The sequence below is a fragment of the Falco punctatus genome (genome assembly GCF_963210335.1).
Source record: "Falco punctatus genome assembly, chromosome: Z".
NCBI lineage: Eukaryota > Metazoa > Chordata > Aves > Falconiformes > Falconidae > Falco > Falco punctatus.
In genome coordinates this window covers 39,438,968-39,461,032 of record NC_137586.1, presented here as the reverse complement: position 1 = coordinate 39,461,032, position 22,065 = coordinate 39,438,968, and the positions used below count along the sequence as shown (strand labels likewise).

The 22,065-nt window shown below is 37.0% G+C and overlaps 1 protein-coding gene across 1 annotated transcript in view; it reads left to right on the top strand.

The window, feature by feature from the left end:
• Positions 1–22,065, top strand: part of TMC1 (transmembrane channel like 1) — a 79,257-nt gene that overhangs the window by 54,787 nt on the left and 2,405 nt on the right. Inside the window, exons 10-18 of the mRNA XM_080373371.1 lie at positions 331–525; positions 7,323–7,502; positions 7,654–7,806; positions 9,357–9,485; positions 13,954–14,021; positions 16,968–17,207; positions 19,672–19,797; positions 21,729–21,807; positions 21,904–22,039. Of these exons, the coding sequence (XP_080229497.1) occupies positions 331–525; positions 7,323–7,502; positions 7,654–7,806; positions 9,357–9,485; positions 13,954–14,021; positions 16,968–17,207; positions 19,672–19,797; positions 21,729–21,807; positions 21,904–22,039 (1,306 nt within the window). The remainder of the gene's footprint in view (positions 1–330; positions 526–7,322; positions 7,503–7,653; positions 7,807–9,356; positions 9,486–13,953; positions 14,022–16,967; positions 17,208–19,671; positions 19,798–21,728; positions 21,808–21,903; positions 22,040–22,065) is intronic.

The window sequence follows — 22,065 nt, the reverse complement described above, 5'->3', positions numbered from 1 at the left end:
AATCACACATTCATCCTGCTGGGTCACTCGGCCTTAGAAGCTCTCAAGCTTGAGAGAACATGCTGGTTTCTTTTTGGCGCACAAGTGCAGGTGTAACGAGACTCAGTCGGGACACAGTCATGAAGCAAAGCAAACTCTGGGGAGCCTAAACCCCAGAGTCTGCCAGGGTCCAAACTGGATTTTGTGAGATAAGATCATCTCAAAACATGATGCCCAAGTGTGCATTCATATCTTTGGAATTTATTTAACTGACTTCTAATGACTGGGAAGCAATGTGGGGTCTTGACCATTAAAGTACTCATAATATTCTTTTCTTTCTAACAAGTGCAGGAAGCTATTGTGGAAGAGCAGGAAAGCCGAAAAGAGGAAAATATTCACTTGACTCGATTCCTGAGGGTTCTTGCTAACTTCTTAGCTCTATGCACACTTGCTGGGAGTGGCTACCTCATCTTTTTTGTTGTCAGAAGATCCCAGAAATTTGCCCTGGAAGGTCTGGAGAACTACGGGTGGTGGGAAAGAAATGAAGTTCGTGCTAGCACATTTCTAAAATAGATGTGGTTTGAAACTGTGTTCCTCTATACTGCTTGTTTCTTTTTTTTTTTTTTTTTTCCTGAGAATTTAAATGCTCTGAGTGTGGGTGGTAAATGTCTAACAAAATAATTGCTCTTGTCCCTCTGCCTCCTGCTTCATTAAAATAATGATTCCTTCAATGGCCCTTTCAAATGTCCCTTTGCTTTTAGTTTTCATTTGAGGTCTTTACCTTTCCTCTTTTGTTTTCTTAAGATTGTTTTCCAGACACTCTGTGGACTCACAAGATCTCTCAAAGTAGCCCACTCTCCTGTGGCTTTTCTCCTGAGACTGGACCAAGCAAAGTGACTGGTGTGTCAGCATACCCAAAAGTTATATGGGGCGTCATGGGTACAACTTCGCTGTGTAGCAACAGGATGAAACTCATGCCTTCCAGTTCCAGCTGCCCAGTCCAAGTGTCCAATACCATTTTTTTGTGCTTAATCTGCCTTCTTCTGAAGCAGATGCAGTCTGGCCTGATAGAGGTGTATAGTGGTAGAGATTATGCTTGCTGTAACTGTATGCAGTAAGCACTTGAAGTCAGTGTTGCTACATGAAAACCTGGGGAGGCTTTACTTTCTTAGCAAAAATGCTCCTGTATATGTTATAAAACTAGCTTTTTGTTAATCAAAGCTCATCTTCTGAGCTGGAAAGTAAAGTAGATACCTGATTTAAGGCAAGGCAAAAAGCTGCTATCCTCACGAAGCTGCTGGAATGGGCGAAAATCGAGTGAGAAAAGTCAGTCCTTAATTTTCAACACCAAAACCCAACAGAAGAAGTAATATTAAAAACTCCAGCAAGCCACCTCTGGAATCCAGAGAAATGGGATTGTTGAGATTGGGCTAAGTTACTTGATAAAAATTATTCCATTTTGATCTGATGGGAAAGAAAAGTTCTATACAAAACTGCTTGGTTTAAAGCAGCATGGGGTCTAAGTGTGACAACAGACTGCCAGATGAAGAGAGTTCCGAAGGAATTCAGGAGGAATAAGGTTTTCTTTCAGCTGAGAGGTGTGGTAACAGATTTGTACTAACAAGAACTGTGCTACCAAAAGCTGTTATATTAGCTTATACTGCAATCTGGAAGTAGTTAAATATATGCATGTTTACATTCATTGTTGTACTTTTGTTTGCTTTACAAAAAAATACTGCTAAGGAGACTCTGTAACACAGAACTAAGATCTGGAATGTGTGTGTCTCTTAAGGAGAGTAAGAAAATGTTGCCATTATTTGGCTGAAGATTTTCCCCTATTGACAGGTAATGAACATATTTGTGAGGTACAAAATATTGCCTTCAACGGGCTATTAATATTTAATTACATAAATACATTTGGCTTCTATATAACAGACATTTAAACACTTTTCTTATTTCCTAGATCAAGAGCTTTTATGTTTATATCATTAAAAAATAAATTGAGATTTTGATCAGAAAAAAAATCCCATAAACACTTAATGTACTACTTAGAGCAAATGAAAGTGCAGCCTTTACATACAATTCAGGAAACACTATGTAAAAATTGACATTCTTCATAAAAATACTAAGCTTCTTTTGTAAGAAATTTCATCAAACTGAGTGTATTAAGGGATTAAAAAATGTACATAAACCACGTAATTACGGTGTTCATGGAACAATACAAGGTGAATACATTTTATATCATCTGTTCCTGAAGCTCACAGCCTAAGGAAGTGCCACTGGTGATTTCGAGGACAAGACCTTTTTCTCTCTATCTTCCTGTGTCATAATGTTGTAAATTTTTAGACTCCTCCTCCATACTGGCAGTACCTAGTTCTGTCAGATCACAGCTCAGATGAAATTGTTTAGCATGTCACAGAGAACAGGAAATTATTGGAAACAGGCAGACTGGGACTGTGAAGGGATTTCATCAGCATTTGCATCACTCTTCATACCTGGCTGTGGCCTGATGGTTGGTCATGCATGAATAATGATTCTGCACCATACAACAATTTCCCCATGTCTGTGGAAATTTTGGTAAAATGTACAATGATGTCAATGATTTCCTTGGTGAAGTGTTCTGAAATTAGATGAAAATTACTGAGCAAGATTGACTTTTCTAATTTGATAGAAGATAATTTGCAGAGGTTGAAGGTAGCATGAGCATCTGTCTGGTACTGAGGTATCCTGTTTTCTCAAATGTATTCCTGTACTGTTTAAAAATTAAGTTACTTAAAAGCAGAGAAAACTTTTAAGGAGAAAGACTGAATTCTCTGAATCAGAATCGTTAACAGCATTTGGGGAAAGAGGAGATAAGTTTTACACTTCTTTTTTTTTTTTTTTTCTTTTTTTCCAGCAAAAAAATAGTATAGCTTTAACATTTCAGGTTTTGCAAGCTGAAACAACCCAACAGATCTTTTGCTAAAAATATCCTGCTATTTAATGTTTCTAGTAGTGGATATAGGGTACACTTATATTGAAGTTATTAAGCCATGTTGTCAATGTTCTCTTTAGTTCTAGTAATCATCAGGCAGCTTTTATTTGTATGAAATATAATTTATAATTCTAATTTATTTTATTAAAAATGAAACTATTTACTAGAAAAATAGGTATTTATGAGTGTTTTCTGCAGGAGATGCCAGACAAATCCATGACTACTGCAATCATTGCTAGTGGAAGATACAATTTATTTTAGCTAGACTACATACTATTAATGAAGTTATCATTTAGCCAACAAACAGTCAGTGTTCAATATTTAATGCTATGTTGGCACAGTTATATATGCTGGGGGGCTGAAATTTAGATGTGGAGGCAGTCACAGAGTTTCTTATCAGGTTCATAGCAGCTGGAAGAGCTTGTGTAAGCAGTAATTTTCTAGCTTTCTGAGTGTCATGCAGGGAGTTGGTATCTGGAGTAGTTAATGTCACAATGTGTTTTGAACCACAGTTTTAATAATTAGTGGGTGCCTCTTGACTGTTGATCCTTTCTTAGGGAAAAATCTATCTCAACAGAGCAGAGAGGGCTTTTGAGATTCACTCAGCAGACAGTGAATATAAGACCACATTTGCTATCAACCATAACTACTGTATATGCATGCTGGCATGCTGCCCATCTTCTGGCATATAATTCCACAATTCTTAAGTCACACACTGCAGTGAAACTGTCATGGATAAAAATAGAGCAAGAAAATCTGCTCCAGCACCTGAGCGTCAAACTGACGAGAAGAAATCCAGAATATAAATCATATCCTTTCTGAAATCAGGCTAAAGTGGCTAAAATTCAATGGATGATTCAATGGATGATTTCTTTGTTCATCAATATCTTTCACAAGAAACTAAAAAGTATAATGATAATATATCTAGGAAACTATATTAGAAACATAAATAAGACAAAACATAATAAAGATATAGAAAGAATTACATGTTCAAGAGAAAGAAAAACAGTGACTTCTGACCTGACTTTCCTATGCAGCAATAAGGAAAGTTTCAATAAAGTCAGCAGGTACTACATTTAAAACTGCCCAAAGAACATACATTTTCTTCCTAAATACATATTCACTGTGTCTTTCAATATGAGAACTATGAGACATCAAATGAATTGAGTAGAAGCCAGGTTCAGAAAAAGCAAAAGGGAAGGAATGGTAAATGGTGGTTGCCAGTGCTATGAATGCCAAAATTTAGATCTGTCTGAAGGAAGACTGATCGGATGAACGAAAGAAAAATCCTCTGGGGGTTACTAAATACACAAAACCCCACAACTGTCTGACCAAGTACCCAAACTGAATACAGATGAAGCCTAGGACTTTTGATGTGTTTGCCCTGTTTTTGCTCATCCATGGGATCTGTTGGGCTAGGCCAACCTTTGATGTGACCCAGGAGATCTCCTCTTATGCACACATTTGCTCCTAGAACTAGATGCTACAGGAGGCTATGAGACAGCAGAGTCAGTGAGGATTCTGATTGGAGATTCAGCAGTATCACAATAGGACTGGACATTTCTATTGATAAACAAGGTATACAGCCTGTTACAATAAGTTTGAATTTTAAGAATTCATGATCAGTCATGTTGGCTGTAGTTGACTCCTGCAGTTTTGCCATCTTGGGCCATCTTGGGCATAAAGTCTTTGGTTTAATGGTGACTGAGACAATATGTGTTATAAAGTATGTTAAACACTTTGGAGACTTTAAGATAAAAATGTTTGCACTATTCATGATGAAGAAAAAACAACCAATGTTTTGATCACTGACATCTCATTACCTTCTAGAAGTACCAAAAAATAGGAACACGCACAATTATTATAAGAGAAAATTTATTCAAACATTAATGTATGAAGCCAAACACAGCTCTTAGTATAATAAGGTAAAAAGTGGCAGGAGATTAAAATATAAATTCTGCCTTTTCCAGCTATAAACCCAAGTGCTGCAGGAGATGATAGTTAGAAGTTTTTGGTTGGTTGTTTATTTTTTTGTGTGTTATGAGGTAACAGTGACTTCTTGTTATTTTAACAAACTAATCACAGTTACAAATAACTGTCTAAATACTTAAGAAACATCAGTTAAATCCTATAATTGTTAAAAAAAAATCAACATACTACTTGCAGGGTGCCACAAGCTATGCACAGATTGCACTGCTGATTGCCAATAAATGCAAAAATCCGGTAATTAGCTCTAGAACTTAATAAAACCCAAGAATAGAAAACTAGCAAAAAGCAAGCCATTTATTTTTTTTCTTCAAGAACATGTCTTATTGATGAAACTTTTTAAAAGTAGTAATGTACATATTTTTGAGTGAGTTAATTTATTTGTTGGCATAATGCCCTTCTGTTGCCATATTTTTTCTGAGAAGCCAAGGCAGTCGTAATTCTCTTGGTAGCAGGAAGTTAGAAATTTAGTAAAATTTATAATGGTTCTAGCAAAATGGATTCTGCTTGGCTGAGAAATGCTAGTTTCAGAGCAATTGGAAGACTAGGGTTCTGTGAAAAACTAATTTCTTTTGTGATTAAATCGATTATTTTTACTAAATTGTTTTAAGATGATTCGTCTTAAATAAACGTCTTTGTGTTTTCCAACCTTTGTGGCTTAGATTGAGACAATGTTTTCTGTTTCTTTGTTGGTTTTAGTCATCTAAAGACACAGTTTTTGTAATGTTTTATTTCAAATTGAATAATTGCACTTTTAAACTTTTTCAATTATTTTCATTTTTGGCTGGCACAATGAATTAGAACCAAAAGGTTCAAGTGGACATGATATAGCTTTCAGCAATCACTTAGTAATGTTACTAGAATGCCTCTCTTGTTTGTAGAATTTGTAAGCTATATTGTATTTCAAGCTTTCTATAAAAGCTAGTTACCTGGTTTTCTCCATTTGCCTTCATTGAATTTGTTCCATCTCCATACTGCTAAGATGATGAGTTAATTTTATGAGAAGTTTCTAAAAAAAACGAGGTGGAAAGAAGCGAGGTTGATTTGAATTTGCTTATGTAGCAAGAACATGAAATCTGAGATAGACTATAGAGCTGGGCAATCACCAACCATATGAAATTCAACAAGTGCTGGATTCTCCACCTGAGATGGGGAAATACTGGTTATATGTACAAACTGAGAGATGAGAGGCTGAAGAGCAGCCCCATGGAAAAAATCTTGGGGTCTGGGTGATGACAAGTTGAATATGAGTCATCAGTGTGACCTGGCAGTCAAAAGGGCTAACCATGTCCTGGGATGCAGCAAGCACAGCGTAGCTAGCTGGTCAATGGAGGTGATTGTCCCACTCTACACTGCACTGGCACAGCCCCACCTTGAGCATTGTGTGTATTTTTGGATGCCTCAATATTAGGACAGCAGGCTACTCGTGTATGTCCAGGGGAGGGCAGACAAGACGGTGGAAGGCCTTGAAGGCAAGACTTATGAGGAATGACTGAAGTCACTTGGCTTGTTCAGCTTGGAGAACAGAAGGCTGAGGGGTCATCTCAAGGGGGGCAGCAGAGAGAGGGTGCTTATCTTCTCTCTCTAGTGACCTGTAATAGGATATGAAGAAATAGAATGAAGCTGTGTGAGGAGAAGTTCAGACTGGACATGGAAAATGTTCCTCACTGAGAGGATGGTTGGTTAGTGGAACAGGTTCCCCAGGGAAGTGGTTGTGCCAGCAAGCCTGTCAGTGTTCAGGGAGTGTCTGGATGACGCTCTTGGTCATATGGTTTAGTTTTAGGTAGTTCTGTGAGGAACAGGGAGTCTGACTCAATGACCCTTCTGGGTTCCTTCTGACATAAGACATTCTATGATTCTGTGACATCTAGAATTAACTTCTGGTGAGATTTCAGATAAATTTAATTTAGTGCAGTATATTTGTAGTAATGCCTTTTACAGAAGAAAGTTTTTTATCTATGTGTTTATTTGTTTTGTTTTATTTAGTTTATCTAATTTATCTGTGTGTCTATTGGAAAGATGTGGTAGAGACATAGCTTACGACAGTACTGGAAATAGGTTTTGCTAAGTCCTCAATTTTTAAATGTAGATTAAAATGTAGATTCTAGTCAGAATGACTAACATTTGATTATTTTGGAAGTTTAAGTGAAAAGTTAAATTAACAACTCATATAACCATCTGCAGCAGATTGCAACTGACTGTTCATCCCTTTGTTTCTTTGTGAAAGCATCTTGTGACTCCCAGAGTGGTTTTTGTTTTTAATTAAATCAAAAAACTAATAAAAAGTAGTAGTGGAAATACACCCTCCACTCAAATCAGTAATAATAAAAAAATGTCCTCTAACATTTCACTGTAAACTATTTTTTTTTTTTCTTCTTCTCAGGTGAACATGGTTATGTCGCTTTTAGGAATGTTCTGTCCAACTTTATTTGATGTAATCAGTTCTCTGGAAAACTATCACCCTCGAATAGCTCTGCGATGGCAGCTGGGAAGAATCTTTGCTCTTTTTCTTGGAAACCTCTACACTTTCATTATTGCCCTAATGGATGAAATCAATCTCAAGGCAAGCTATTTACTTCCTTTCACAATTTTTAACATGTAGCTGGGCAAGGATGAGGATCTCTGAGCTGGTAATGGGAGTCTTGGAGTAGAAAAAGTTGAAAGTTGGTAACAAGTTCATGTTATTTTTTTCCCCGATTTATTTTTTTAATTAGTTGGAAGAAGAAAAGATAGTCAAATATAATATGACAATATGGGAAGCCAGTCTGTATAATGGTACTATTCCAGAAAATTCGACTGCTCCTCCAATACAGGTGGATCCTGCAGATGTCCCCAGGGGGCCATGCTGGGAAACAATGGTAGGACAGGTAATGTAACTATTTTGAGTTCATGTTTTGTAATAGATCATAGTCAGATACAATATATACTATCTAAACCCTCTTTCTTTCTGCTATTAAGGTAGGAAAATGTCAGGGAAAGCAGATGTGTAATTTTTCCTGAGCTAAAATGTTGCAAAAAAATTATTTGAGTTTCTTTGGACCCTGTGTAGTAGGGAATTCTTTCTCCTGGTAGTTGGCAGCATTGAAAGCATTTCTTTTTTTCCCTTCCTTTTCGCTACTCTCTTTATTTACCTTCCTCTTCCTCATCCCATCTTTGTCTGGCAAAACCTGCTTATTAATTTTGAAATGTTGGATTAATCACAACCCCTAATAAATGTGGTAATTCTGATTAGAATTTTGATCAGGCAAAATTAGTTTCTATCTACAGCAGATCTATAGAAACAACAACAAAAGAATGAGTAGCTCAACAAGAAAGTATGTGTAAGATAGCTCTCACATCAGTGTGCTTTTGAGGAGGCACTCTATCTTCAGCTAAGTGACAATGCAGAAGAACAACGGTTGTTTAATGGTAAATCTTCTCAGTCATTTTATTTAGTTCAGTTCATTTATTCTTATTGATCTATTAATATAAAATGTCATTTCCAAAGAATTTTCTAAGATCTACCTTTCCTCTATTTGATCATACTCCATTGTTGTTTTCCCGAGAATAGATTCACCACTGAATCACAACTTTTGCTGTTGCTCCATCACAATCTCACCTCCTGACTGAACAAACCACCACCAGGGAGCAGGCAAGCAGGAAAACCAGCCCCTCTATTCTTTTCACTGGTGCTGAATAATAAGCTAAGAACCACCAAGAGCTGCTCATCACTGCACTAATTTTCTCCATAATTTCAGATCAGGGAGATTTAGGCTATTGGCGTAAAGCCTCTTACAGTAGGGCTTAGTGGGACTTACTAAAATAAAGGTAAAGGAACAAAAGTTTCCCTTAAGATTTTCTTCTTTCCTCTCTATATTCACCGGGAGTTGGTGCTCCTTAAGAAAGCAGCCATTCACTTTATTTATTCATGTATTTCTTTCTTTATTTATTTGAATCTTCCCAGAGTCAAAGGGATCAAAAGTAGTTTAAGATATTAGCTCAGATTTTTGTTATACCAGTAATCTTGACTAGAAGCCTTTCCCAGTCTAATCATACCCTGGATGCCTCATCTGATAACAGGAGCACAAATCAGAGCAAAGGATGCCTCTAGCAAAGCAGGGGCAGTTTTTCTTCTGGCTTTTTTCAGAATCAGTGAATGTAGAGGAGGATCAGATTCTTTTCCATGTTGAAGCAGGGTAAGCACAATTAGGGATCCAGTCTAGTATTTCATTATTACTTATGATCAATTATTATTCTATTTATAGATTTTTATATATATATTCACATCACAATATTATTCTAATAGATAAATATTATATAATTATATATTTAATAAACATAATATATTTAATAGTAATAATTAAAATTATCAATTATGATCAATTAAATATGATTAATTGCTTAAATATAGTCTTGAAAGAACATGTTGCTTTAACAGGAATTTGTGCGGCTGACAGTCTCTGACACGATGACAACATATATCACAATTCTAATTGGTGATTTCTTGAGAGCTGTCTTCGTTAGGTTTTTCAATTACTGCTGGTGTTGGGACTTGGAATATGGATTTGTAAGTATCTTATTTGATATTTTAAATGTCTTTGTCAGATTATCACTGCATATTTTGTAGAAATTACATTTTCTTTACAATTCTACAAATTTAACAATTGGTTAAACACATCACCTTCAAAATGCCTGAACAACAGTGTGTTAGTTTTTCTCAGAATTTACTTTTGCCTTAATATTTGTCTTTTAGACTTTGGTAACTTCAGGATTTTTTTTTTTTTATTTTATTTTTTTTTTTTTTTAGTTTGAGTTCATTCTCTTACCCAGTAAGAGAACTGGGTACACATTTTTCACATATTTCTAATTTGAGGACTAGTTCCCTGTTCCACAGTACGCAATCTCGTTGATATCTATGGGATTTTGAAGAGGGTCTTCTAGTACACAGTTTGTGAAGAAAAATGTGAAAAAAACTTCTTCCAAAAATCTTATTATATTTTTTTTCTAGAATTAGTTTGGCTGAAATATAGTTGGTACGTTCCATAACATAAGTGGGTGTAGAGCTCTTCACTTGGGAGCTGAGACTTTCACTTTTTTACATGTATCTGAACTAGGTTAACTTAGCCAGCTGATACCTAAACTGTAAGATCTGATGCTGCTTTTTCACCTGTTTAGTAGTAAGGGTACGGTACTGGCAAAGCTTGTGAAGCTCCTAAACCTCCTTTGTACTTATTGAGATGTATGGGAAGGAGCTAAGTCATTTAAAGCTGTCTTGGATACATCTGCACTGAGCAGTCACTGTACCTGTTCTACTATCCTTTTATTTTTCCATCAAAATTTTATGTTCATATGTGTACAAATTTATTCTTTTACTAAAAGCAGCCTCTCAGGAAATTATAATTCCCAGAAGAAGAGAATTTTTTTTATGTTTTCTATAGAAAATGTTTTCTGGTATTGCAGTCTTATTAATATTGTCTGGGTCTGATGAAATTCCAGCCTTTATAGTAAGGTTCAGGTTTCCCCCTGTTAATTGTCTGGTGTGTCTCAACCAGGACTGGTGTGGGGCTGGAGAAAAAGACTACTAGCCAGCCAGGCTGTGGACAAACAATTTAGAATCCTTGCAATATCACTATCAAATGCAGGAGTCTGAATACAGCATGGGCAGAGAGACAGCACAGCTTGTGGAACCATGTAGTTTCATATACTTAAAATGCATCTGGAACTTGCTTACATTTTCAGATGTTCCACATCCATCTCAATAGCCAGGGCTGGACGTGGGGAACACATGAAGCATTGTAGTCAGCATTACATCTGCCAGGAAATAGCTCAGACTTTGTGTTTTATAAAAGCATTGAAGTGATAGCCTGAATCTTGTCCCTTTCAGGATATCCACAATCAATGAAAGAGCTTGAATGAATGCAAGCCTGAAAGCCACTCTAAAGACTGTAGGACAGACTCTCCTTAGGATGATTTGTCTTCCATTTGAGCTTCCTGAAGCCTCTTCTGTCTTGCTATTTACTCTGAATCAGCTGCCTTTTATGCAAGGAGTTTTTGTTGCATGACCTGCCCAACCACAGGTGCCTAGCGCTATGTGAGACAACCCTGGGTATCCAGAACAGCTGGATAGGGCTACCGGTTGTATTTTTTGTGAGATGCTGTTGTGATTTAACCCCAGCTGGCAATCAAGCCCCACGCAGCTGCTTGCTCACTCCCCCCACAGTGGGATGGGGGAGAGGGTCGGAAGACTAAAAGTGTGAAAACTCATGGGTTGAGATAAAGACAGTTTAATAAGGAAAGTAAAAGCCACACACACAAGTAAAGCAAAACAAGGGATTAATTCACCACTTCCCATGGGCAGGCATCTCCAGGACAGCAGACTCCATCACGTGTAACAGTTATTTGGGAAGGCAAATGCCATAAGGCCTAATGTCCTCCCATCCTTCTTCTTCCCCAAGCTTATATGTACTCAGCATGCTCTCCCATGGTATGGAATATCCCTCTGGCCAGTTTGGGTCAGCTGTCCTGGCTGCTCCTCCCTGTTTCTTGTGCCCCTCCAGGCCGCTCACTGGCAGGGCCCAAGAAACTGAAAAGTCCTTGACTTAGTATAAGCATTACCCAGCAACAACCAAAGACACCTGTGTGTCATCAACTTTGTTCTCACACTAAATCCAGAACACAGCACAGCACCAGCTACTGAGAAGAAAATTACCTCAGCTGAAACCAGGACATGCCTTCAGTGTCCTGGTTTTGGGAGTCACACAGTGAACACAGCTTCACTTGAACTTTGACTGCTAGATGTCAAAGTGAAGACACACACCTCCCTCCATTAATACTTAAGACTTAATTTTTGCTCTTTGTTTTTTGTTGCCATTAGGAATGTTAATGGAATACAATATGGTAAATCAATCAGTAGAATAGAGTCTATAAAGTAAGGAGCTTTAATTAAAGGTCTGAACAGACCCACACAGTCACCATCCTTCTTTCTAGATGTTCATCCATATACAAAATAAAGAACATAAAGAGAAGTGATAAGCAGGGAGAGTGAATCTCACAGCCCACATGGAAGGGCTTCAACACTGTTGATGGAAGCTGTGGCATATTTATCCAGAAATGAGGGAACACTTATTTCCATGAAATATTATTGTTCTCAAAGTGTCAACAACATGTCTGCTGATAAGGGATGATGGAAAAAAAAATATTACTGAGGTTTTTATTTGGCAGTATATAAGAATGGCTATAACAGTCAGGTGCATTATGGTCCTCAGGTCCAGTAAGCTGCCTGAAACAACAGCCAGAAATGGTAATGCAAACTGGAAATAATTGGATTGCTGGAAATACCTGAGCTTAGAATCTTCCCCAGGAAGTAGGTCTTCCTGTGTCTCTGTGGTTAGTGGCCATCATATACCTCTCATCCATTAATTTTAACCTTTTTTGTACATTAAATGATTCTGGCAATGAAAATGTCAGTTGGCAAAGAATTCCAGAAATTAACTTGCATGTTGTGTGAAAAAACACTTCATTGTGTTTATTTAAAATTAAATTTAAAATTATTTTATTTGTTAATGCTAGCCTCTATGTTATGAAGAATAGTCACACATTATTTGATTCTGTATGATCTTATTCATCTCTCCATGTCACTTAAAACATTCTATCCATCTATACAGCCGTCTATAGTCAATCGATTTCCAAGCTGAATACTAGTAATGTATTTAATCTTTCTTCATATGGAAGCAGATTCAGAAATACATGAAACATAAATAAAGCAGTATGCTGTAAACATATACATATACATCTGTACATATATACAGAAAACTACACAGAAAAAGTGTAGGGATTTCAAACATCCCAACAATATAACATACTAGAATTTAGAATTGTGAGTTGAGTTGGTGATTTTAATTGAATAATTTAGTCTTGATTCAGATATAAGGCAAGAGTTATTTTTGTATCTCATGCCGCTTCCTCCCTGTCAGTCATCTGTGTAATTAATACTTGGAAGATACACAGTATTCATGATCTTTTTGTCCACCCACTATGGTGAATTATGCAAGTCATCAGGTATGGTGTAGCAAAAGTCTCTTGTATGAGAAAGCTGATTAAACAAAACCTTGTGACAATGCAAAACCATATGAATAATATGCTTGAATGAGACATTTAGATGTAAGCCAAAAGTTTACAGCCACAATTTCTTACCAGAAAGTTTTGTTCTGGTGCATATGCACACAAACTAGTACGTATGTGTGTATTTCAATCATCACTCAAATGCAGTGTATTCAATGTTTGCAGATGGAAGTGTTCATGAATTAGAGACTAATAAATAGGGTAAAAGATAAGATGTGGAAATGATTAAAGATTTGGAAGAACAGAATGAAAGGGTTAGTTAAGAAATGTAAGTCTAAAGACTTATTTGTTTACAGTATTTATGTCTATACTGGAAACAAAAATTTATGATACAGTGTTTTCTTCAGCAAAGTGGTAATGGCATTGCATAACTGAATCTGGAAGTTAAAATTAGAATTAAACACACTCAAATTAGAAATAAGATATTCATATTAAGCAGGGAAGGCAATGATTGGCAACAACTATCAATGCTTAAAAATAATTCATCATCTCTGTAACTGCTAAAATATGAAGAATAATGTTATAATTCAAGCGGGAGTTAAATCACAGCAGCCTCATAGCTGGTACCATATTGGAGGGCACATTAGATGACCACCACTTGACACTCCAACGGAAAATTTATGAACTGTTGCTTTAAAATTTACTCAGTACCCAGAACTATTTCAAATTTCCCATTAGCACCTTCCTCCAAATAATCTCAAAAAGATTTTCAGTAAAATACCGCAAGCTGTATGAATGTATACCTGTTGGCCTTGAGTAATTGTTTCACAATTCACTGACAAGATGCAACAAGAGGCCTTACAACAAAATGCTAGTATGCTGCTCCTGTTGGAAATGACAGATTTAATCTACTGTAAGTCATCTTAAAACCCTTCATGTAAGCCTTATGAAAGTATCTGTATTATGTCTTTCAGCCATCATATTCTGAGTTTGATATAAGTGGAAATGTGCTGGGACTGATCTTTAACCAAGGCATGATCTGGTAGGTGTGCCAAAGCATGTTGCACCTGCAGGACTGCAGTATTTAGTTGTATCTATGAAAGATCATTCTGAAATGCTGATTCTGTCCCATTGCTTTAGTTTGATGGAAGTGTAATACAATACAAACCAAACTCTGGTACACTGCAATCAGTGGGACCACTTCAAAACTACTTCTGGGGTAAGATTATGGGACAAGATGGATCAGGATTTTGGAATGAGCTGGTAAGATCAACCAGTAAAAAATGCATAGATGAATCTTATCTTTTTGTTGACTGACTGCTTGCTGGAGCAATGACCTGGCCTGTAGTGTTTCACTTTGAATTTCAGCCTTTCAAAATACCTTACCACTCTTTTCTCATGTGTCCTAAACCAAATTCATGTATAGAAGCCTAGAGTCATAGAATCATTTAGGTTGGAAAAGACTTTAAGATCATGAAGTGCAACTGTTAACCTAGCACAATATGTACAGGCACGTGAATGCGCATAAAGTGCTACTGCTCAGTATAAGTCCTTAGACCTAGAGGAGAAGAATTCTGTGTTTCTATCCATTTTTGGACTTTGGATGAATGATAAAGAACACCAGTGTGTAGAGCCATCATGCAAGATTCTCAGTGTTCCTTGAGAACTGTCCTCCTCAAGCACTATTGACTTCTCAAAGTTAGTTCTTGCTAAGGACTAATTTTTGACATTTAATACGACTGCTGATCAGACTTTTTGCTTGGTGAAAGCCCTCCTGTAAAGCAAAAAAGGTTGTGTGTTGTGTACATGTCAAAGAAATGCTGCAGAAATACAGCAAAGAAAGATGCTGAAAATATCTTGCAGCTCTCACAACCAAATCCTGTTGAGGGGATGCACTGAGGGCCCTGACAGCAGCACCAGGCGCTTGCTCAGGAGAGTACCTTGCTGGGGATGAGCATTGCACCGCCTATGGCCTAGTAGTGATGGCATGCCATAAGAGTGTCGTTGAAGGGAGTCCAGCCCAGCTGCTGGAATGTGAAGCACCCATACTGTGTTCTGCACCTTAGCGAAGCAGCTTAGCTTTGTGATTGGCATCTTGGTATCTGCCTTAGGACTAGTGTTCAAATTTCTGATAGGAAACGTTTGTCAGGCTGCTATTCATCAAAATGATGAGGCTGTAGCATAAGCTCTGCTTGCAATTTTATGCACAATTGATGGCACTGATACTTCCTACTGTTGTAACTAACACTTTTGAAGATACGTTGGAAATTATTCTCTACTTGAGAGATGCTGAGGATTCTGTGAGGGAGTCAGTTCCTGATTATTGTCTAACAAAACTTCTATACATACCTATAATTTTTATACTTCATTACTTGTAAAGACTCTGTGGACTTCTGCTATGCCACAATATACACATTCTGGCACAGAAACTGTGACTTGTGCTTTTGTGATACTATTTAGATATAGCATTCTTTGTCGCAGGGTTGGGACCACATTTACATGCTAATTGATATTTGCATGGCCAAGTAAAGCACTAACCTTTAATGTTTTTCAAAATAATGTCTGGTGATTTAAACTGAACCAGATACATCAGGTGAATAAAAGAAGGTTGACAGAATTATGATAAACATGCACTGCCTAAAGCATGTTTATCTTTAATACATACATAAATTGGTTTCTATTCTATCTGAGCTTTTCAAATTCTATTGCACATGCTTGTCCTCATCTGAAACAGGATAAAAGAGAGTTTCAAGTGCAGCTGGTGAGCTGATGTTACCACAGAGCTAGAGAGGATACAAATGGCATGTATGTGTCCAGTTATTTTTGTGTACAAGAGAGAGAAGTTAGGAAACTTCTTCTCACCTCCTTCTCTGTGTTTTCACAAAGCAAGTGGGATGCATATAATTTGAAAGTCTTATCTGTATTAATAAGCTTTGGCAAGTATTTGTCTACCATATAATAAATATTGTACTGAAATATTATGACAATGGCCATAAGGTACCCAGATTCTGAACTTCTCAAAATTGAGGAGTGTTTTGCAACTGATTTCCATGAGACTAAGGAACAGGACCACAAGGTGCTCTCTCCCTTCAACTGCAGAACTGCAAACCCTTGGTCTTTTCATTGAAGATATACTGAAAGAGGAAGGCAAGATACTAATATCATAGAGTCTGTCATAATATTTCTGTACTTGGAAGGTCTTTCCAACAATGTAGATCTATTGCCTGTTTTTTAAAAAGAAAAACTGTGGCACTCAGAGGCAAAGTAGCTCAGCCCTGGTCACCTGGACAATGATTAAGGAAAAAGTAGGTTCCCGATTTCTTACATTCTGCACTGTTTGTCCAGGCAAATGAAAGTAGTTGCTTTTCAGTCAGCATGACACAATAAACAAGGTGTGATAAAAATAAAATGGGCCCAACTATTTCAATGTCATAACCATGCAACTACACACAATACGGAAAAAACCCTATTTAGCAGAATCAATAAACAGTTTGTTGGTTTATTCCACTAAAGAACCATGGTAATAGAAGTAAAATACATGTCAACTAGAGCAAAAAAATCCTTCCTAAAATGGTGATAACATATTAAGAATAATAATAAAGACTAAACTAGCTTATTTTGGTAATACCTAGCTTTAGGCCTATCCTTTGTTATACAACACAAGTGAGATGCTACCTGAACTAAAGGGACAAAGTAAGAGTGAAAAACATTTCATTAGGTGATTATTTAGTTTTCAGGGAAAGAGGGCTTTGTAGTTTTGAAACAAAAATTTCATATGGAGAATTCTCTTCATGTGCCTCTTGTTCTTCTTAAAAAAAGACTGACAAAACAAGACCAGTAAAAAAATATAAAGATGGTTTCATGAACTTGATTTCTGAGTGCACAGTGTGTATGACTGCAAAGCACATTGACATAGGGAGTGGATGGCATATCTAGGAATACAGAAGTCCTGCAACAAAGTGGTTATTTTTTTTTTCTTCTTTTCTAGGATGGGATCTTTTTATGCTCCATGTCTCCCAGCAATCAACGTGTTCCGCCTCCACACTTCAATGTACCTGCAGTGCTGGGCAGTGATGTGCTGCAATGTCCCCCAAGAGAGGGTCTTTAAGGCTTCCAGATCCAATAACTTCTACATGGCAATGCTGCTTTTCATCCTCTTTCTTTCTACACTGCCTGCTGTGTACACAATCGTCTCCATCCCACCATCTTTTGACTGTGGTCCTTTCAGGTTTTTTGCATTTTACATTCATCTTTTGTTATTGATGTAATAAACTGCCTCATCACATCACAGTGAATGATGCAGTAATGATGTAAAGCTTCTAAAATAAGTGTTAGCACCTGATAGTTTAAGTGTTTAGTTGTGTTACATTTCTCGTTGTGGGTAATTCTTGAAGCTGGAATCCTAGAAAACTGAGTAATTCTTTAGGCAGCTTTATCTGAAGTATAGAACAGAAAATCTTTTAGTTAGTTGTAATGTAAAAATTGTCATTACTGCTGTAATTCAGCCAGAAATTATTCTTAAGGAGTAGAGCTGTGACCTCTTATGCATCTCTGGTCTGGTGGCTTGATAATGATGGCTTTCAGGAAATGTCTGCATGTGCCCTGTAGGAGGGGCGTGCCAGAATGTATGGTGATATACTAAACGTATGGTGGTGCAGTCTTTTGACTACTGTGACTCTTTCCAACTGACACAGTTTCATGTACCTGTAGTACCACTGTGAAGCCGATTCCATTCCTGAAGTCTCCAAGACCTGCCTGTTCATTAGCGTCTTCTAAAAACTTAGGCCTGCCTTTGCTGTGCAAACATGTGCCTCACATTCAAGCTAGCCTAGATATTGCCATGCTTTCTCGTTTTGTGCATACACCTGGAAAGTCCAGGACCATTTTCATCATCTTTACTTACCAGGTAGAATAACATACAACTGTAATGAGTACACAACAACAGTCAATATATGAAATTAAAATTTGTAAAAGACTTTAGTCTTTGGTTTTAAACAATGTATTAGCAAAACAAGAGTAGGAGAATAGTAAAAGACACATCCTGATTCCAATGAAAGGTTTGAATAATACATTACTATTGTAAAATTATCTACATAATCCCCAGTGCACTTTGTAAAGGAGCAGAAGTCGTGCCACATTAACTTTGGCCAAAGTCAAAACATCTGGGAGATTGCTTCTAGCCATCTGCAATACTCACAATCACCTAGGAGGGAGAATTGCATGACATGCCAAAAATTCTGATGAAATAAAAACCTGCTTGAATTTACAGAAGCAATGATAACAAAGCAAGTAATGCAAAGCAATTTTTTTTTTTTTTATTTGAGCAACTGTTCAAAATGAGAAAGATAATAGTGCCTGCAAATTTTCTCTGTCAAATGCGATGATGCTTTGTTCTTCATTAAAAAAAAAGTAAAAAAAAATATTAAATCTTCAACATAACATTTAAATGGGGGAGGACTTCTTACTAATGAAGGTTCATTCAACCTGGGTGTAGGTAATGCTACTCTTGAGCAGCCAGTGGGTAAATACTGGTAGTGCATGGCTCTATATTTAAAAAGAAAAAAAAATATTCTTTTAGTAACTCTGTGTCTCATCTATTATGACACTTCTGATTCTTTGTGTTTGTTTGTTTGTTTTTGGTTTTTTTTGTTTTGTTTAATCCATCATTAGAGGCAACATATACAACTCAACAGACACCTGCCAGGAGTAGGGAAGCCAGGACAGAATTAGCAAAGTTGTAACAGGAGAAGCTTTGTGCATGCTGGGGAAAAGATAAGGACAACACAGAGTGGGTGGGTGGAGAAAGTGGAGAGAAAGAAAGATCTGAAGAAGAATTCTGCCTGCAACCTTTCTACATTACTGGAAAAAGAGTAAACACTGAGTTAAGAAAAAGACCTGTTTGTCAGAAATGTTTTACAAGAACTGAGAAGAGGTGACAGGAGACCTTAATGACTGGAATATCAGGTGGTAATTTGGTGACAATTCCTTGAACCAACTAAAACTACCAATTAGTCTCAATACACATGAAGACCCATTTTTCTGGTCTTGTTTATGTAAAAACCTTCAAACTCTGTATTGTGAGGCACAGCCAAAGACAAACAGGAACAGACTTTTGAAACATCTATTAAAATGCTTCTGCAAGGAAAACTTAATGTTCTGACGAGAAAATAGTTAGATAAGCTGGCCATGGAACAGATACACATGGTTATTAGATTGTTGTAACAGTAACAAAAATCCAAAACACCACTGCTGACTTCTATAGCATTGATACACAGGAAGGAGAGAGGATTAAGCTGAAGCGTGCTGAACAGAAACCATTTGCAAGCAGACCAATTTTTGCTTATCAATCATACAAAGACAGGATTTGAATTTTTCACCAGGACTTCATAGAGTGTAAGTTGCAAGTTTAACTTCAGTCTGGTTGGTGGAGTAATCTTGGTGTAACTGCAGGCAAAATCTATTAGCATACAATAAAAATATTGGCATCTATTCCCCGCCCCCCCCCCCCCCCCCCCCATCAATTCTATTTGAAATAGTATTCCTTTCTGAGTGTCAGATTTTAGATGTTACCATATACTTTATTGCCCTTTTCCCAGGTATGATGTAAAGTGACTAACCTATATACTCATACTACTGCATTGCTATTGCCATAATATTTTTATGAGATATATTTCAACTTTCCTGTTTAATAGTGGGAAGACAAGAATGTTTGAAGTCATATCAGAAACTCTGGAGCATGACTTCCCTTCCTGGTTCGGGAAGGTATTTGGTTACGCTTCTAACCCTGGACTCATCCTACCTTTTATATTGCTGATGGTGTATGTATAGAATATTAACTCAAAGCTTGCTTAATCTAAGGTCTGTTAAGTTTCTTTTACTCTGAATCTTTACTGCCTGAATGTCTAATTAAATACAGTGCTGATTGCCCTGTGGTGATGGACTTGAATTCATGAACCTTTTATTTGATCATAATTAATATGATTTTGCACAAAGGGTAATTTATCTTTTTGTTCAATGGCTTTCTTTTTGATTTTCTTATTGCTTTTCAAAAATGTTGTTGTTGAAACAGTAATGGCAAAGCTATTAGAATGCAAAAGCCCTATAGGGGATCTGAAGTGCTGTGTGACTTTGATGAGCTTGTCCAGTAGGCAGAACAGCCCACTGGATTACAGATCCTTAGCCAGTTCAATAGAAACATGACCACTACGATGCAAAGTTATTTCTCAGTAACTTTCAGTGGGTCTGATTGTCAGTGCCTTGGCCTTTCCTTAACAAACAATGTACTCTATGCTCTTGGGACAGGTGTGTGAGACAGGGTGTTGGAGACTTTATGAAATAAGGCTAGTAGAGATTTTTTTGTGAGTCAGTAACTGGTAAAGAATAATGACCCCAAAAGTCTTTCTCAGAGACTCTGCTGAGCCCTGCTTCATAAAAGCATTTTAAACTGCTGTGTACTTACAACAGATTATATAGTGTACTGCTGAAGTAAAAATTAATTCTATGTAGAGATAGGCTGGGATTTAACCCTGTGTTGTAGAACTGCCAATAAATACAGAGATTACAGAATACAACAGAAATTGCAGAAGAATTTTACATGAGCAAAATGAAATTTTGAGATGAATTTTTGCCAAGGTTCACTTAAAATCATATTCTATTCTAACCCTTGGCTAGAAAAACAAAGAATCCAGACTATCTTCTGAACTACATGGTCAACTCCTCCTGCTTATTTTTCTGACCACTTTGGAATGTTCCAAGGCAAATAAACTAAAAATAAACAAAGAGGAGAGGGGGAGGGGGAGGGGGGGGGGAGGGGGAGGGGGAGGGGGAGAGGGGAGAGGGGAAGGGAAGGGAAGGGAAGGGAAGGGAAGGGAAGGGAAGGGAAGGGAAGGGAAGGGAAGGGAAGGGAAGGGAAGGGAAGGGAAGGGAAGGGAAGGGAAGGGAAGGGAAGGGAAGGGAAGGGAAGGGAAGGGAAGGGAAGGGAAGGGAAGGGAAGGAAAGGAAAGGAAAGGAAAGGAAAGGAAAGGAAAGGAAAGGAAAGGAAAGGAAAGGAAAGGAAAGGAAAGGAAAGGAAAGGAAAGGAAAGGAAAGGAAAGGAAAGGAAAGGCAAAGCAGAGAAAACAACATATGCAGATTAATTATTTACTGTTTACACGAATAAAAGACATCATATCAGAATTTCTCTAATTAAATCAGGATGGTGAAAAATACTAATTTCATAGAGTTATCACAAAAGTAATATAATATACTGAAAAATGAAAATTGCATTATGCAGTTACATTTTTGTTTAGTAGAAGAAAGTGGTCATAATTTAAAACAGAAATAAAAATGTATGCTTTTGGCTGTTTTCTTGGCAGTCGTTGAGTTTGCTTATTGTATTAGTTCAAAAACTTTTATAAATACGATTTACTAATTTTTAATTATGTCACACAAGTTAACTTTTATAAGTTACTCTTCAGAACACACTTCATAGTGAGGTTTAGTTTTATGGAACACCTTCATTAACTACTATATTATTGAATGTAGAGTATTAATAGACATGATGATTTCTTTCAGCTTTTTTCCCCCTGAAGTAACAGTGCCTTCTTTGTACTGTAAGGAAGCACATTGTTCATTGTCAAAATACTACTACCGATTACGTATGATAAATGAGGAAAAGATACAGATTTTGTATTAGCACACCTGTAGTTCTTGCTATAGGAATGTTGTAAAAGTCTTTATATTTAAATTTAATTATTTTTCTTTAACTTAGACTGAGTATTTATTATCTCAATGCTACATCCAAATCCTACAAGGAAGCTAACTTGGAACTGAAAAAGAAGCTACAAAGTGTAAGGAATAAACAATTACTGATTTTTGGTTTTATACAATGTTAGAGAAGCTGTTCAGGTCACTGAAAGATGCCCTCTCTCTCTCCCCATCATTAGCAAGCAGAAGAAAATAAAAGAAGAAATAAACAAAGGGCACAAAAATCAAATGAACAAGAGGAAAATCCATTTGAGACAGAACCACCACAGCCAAAGCCAAAAGCAGACAAGCAAGATGAATCCACTTCAAACCAAGGTAAGGACTGTTTTGAGCTCCTCAGG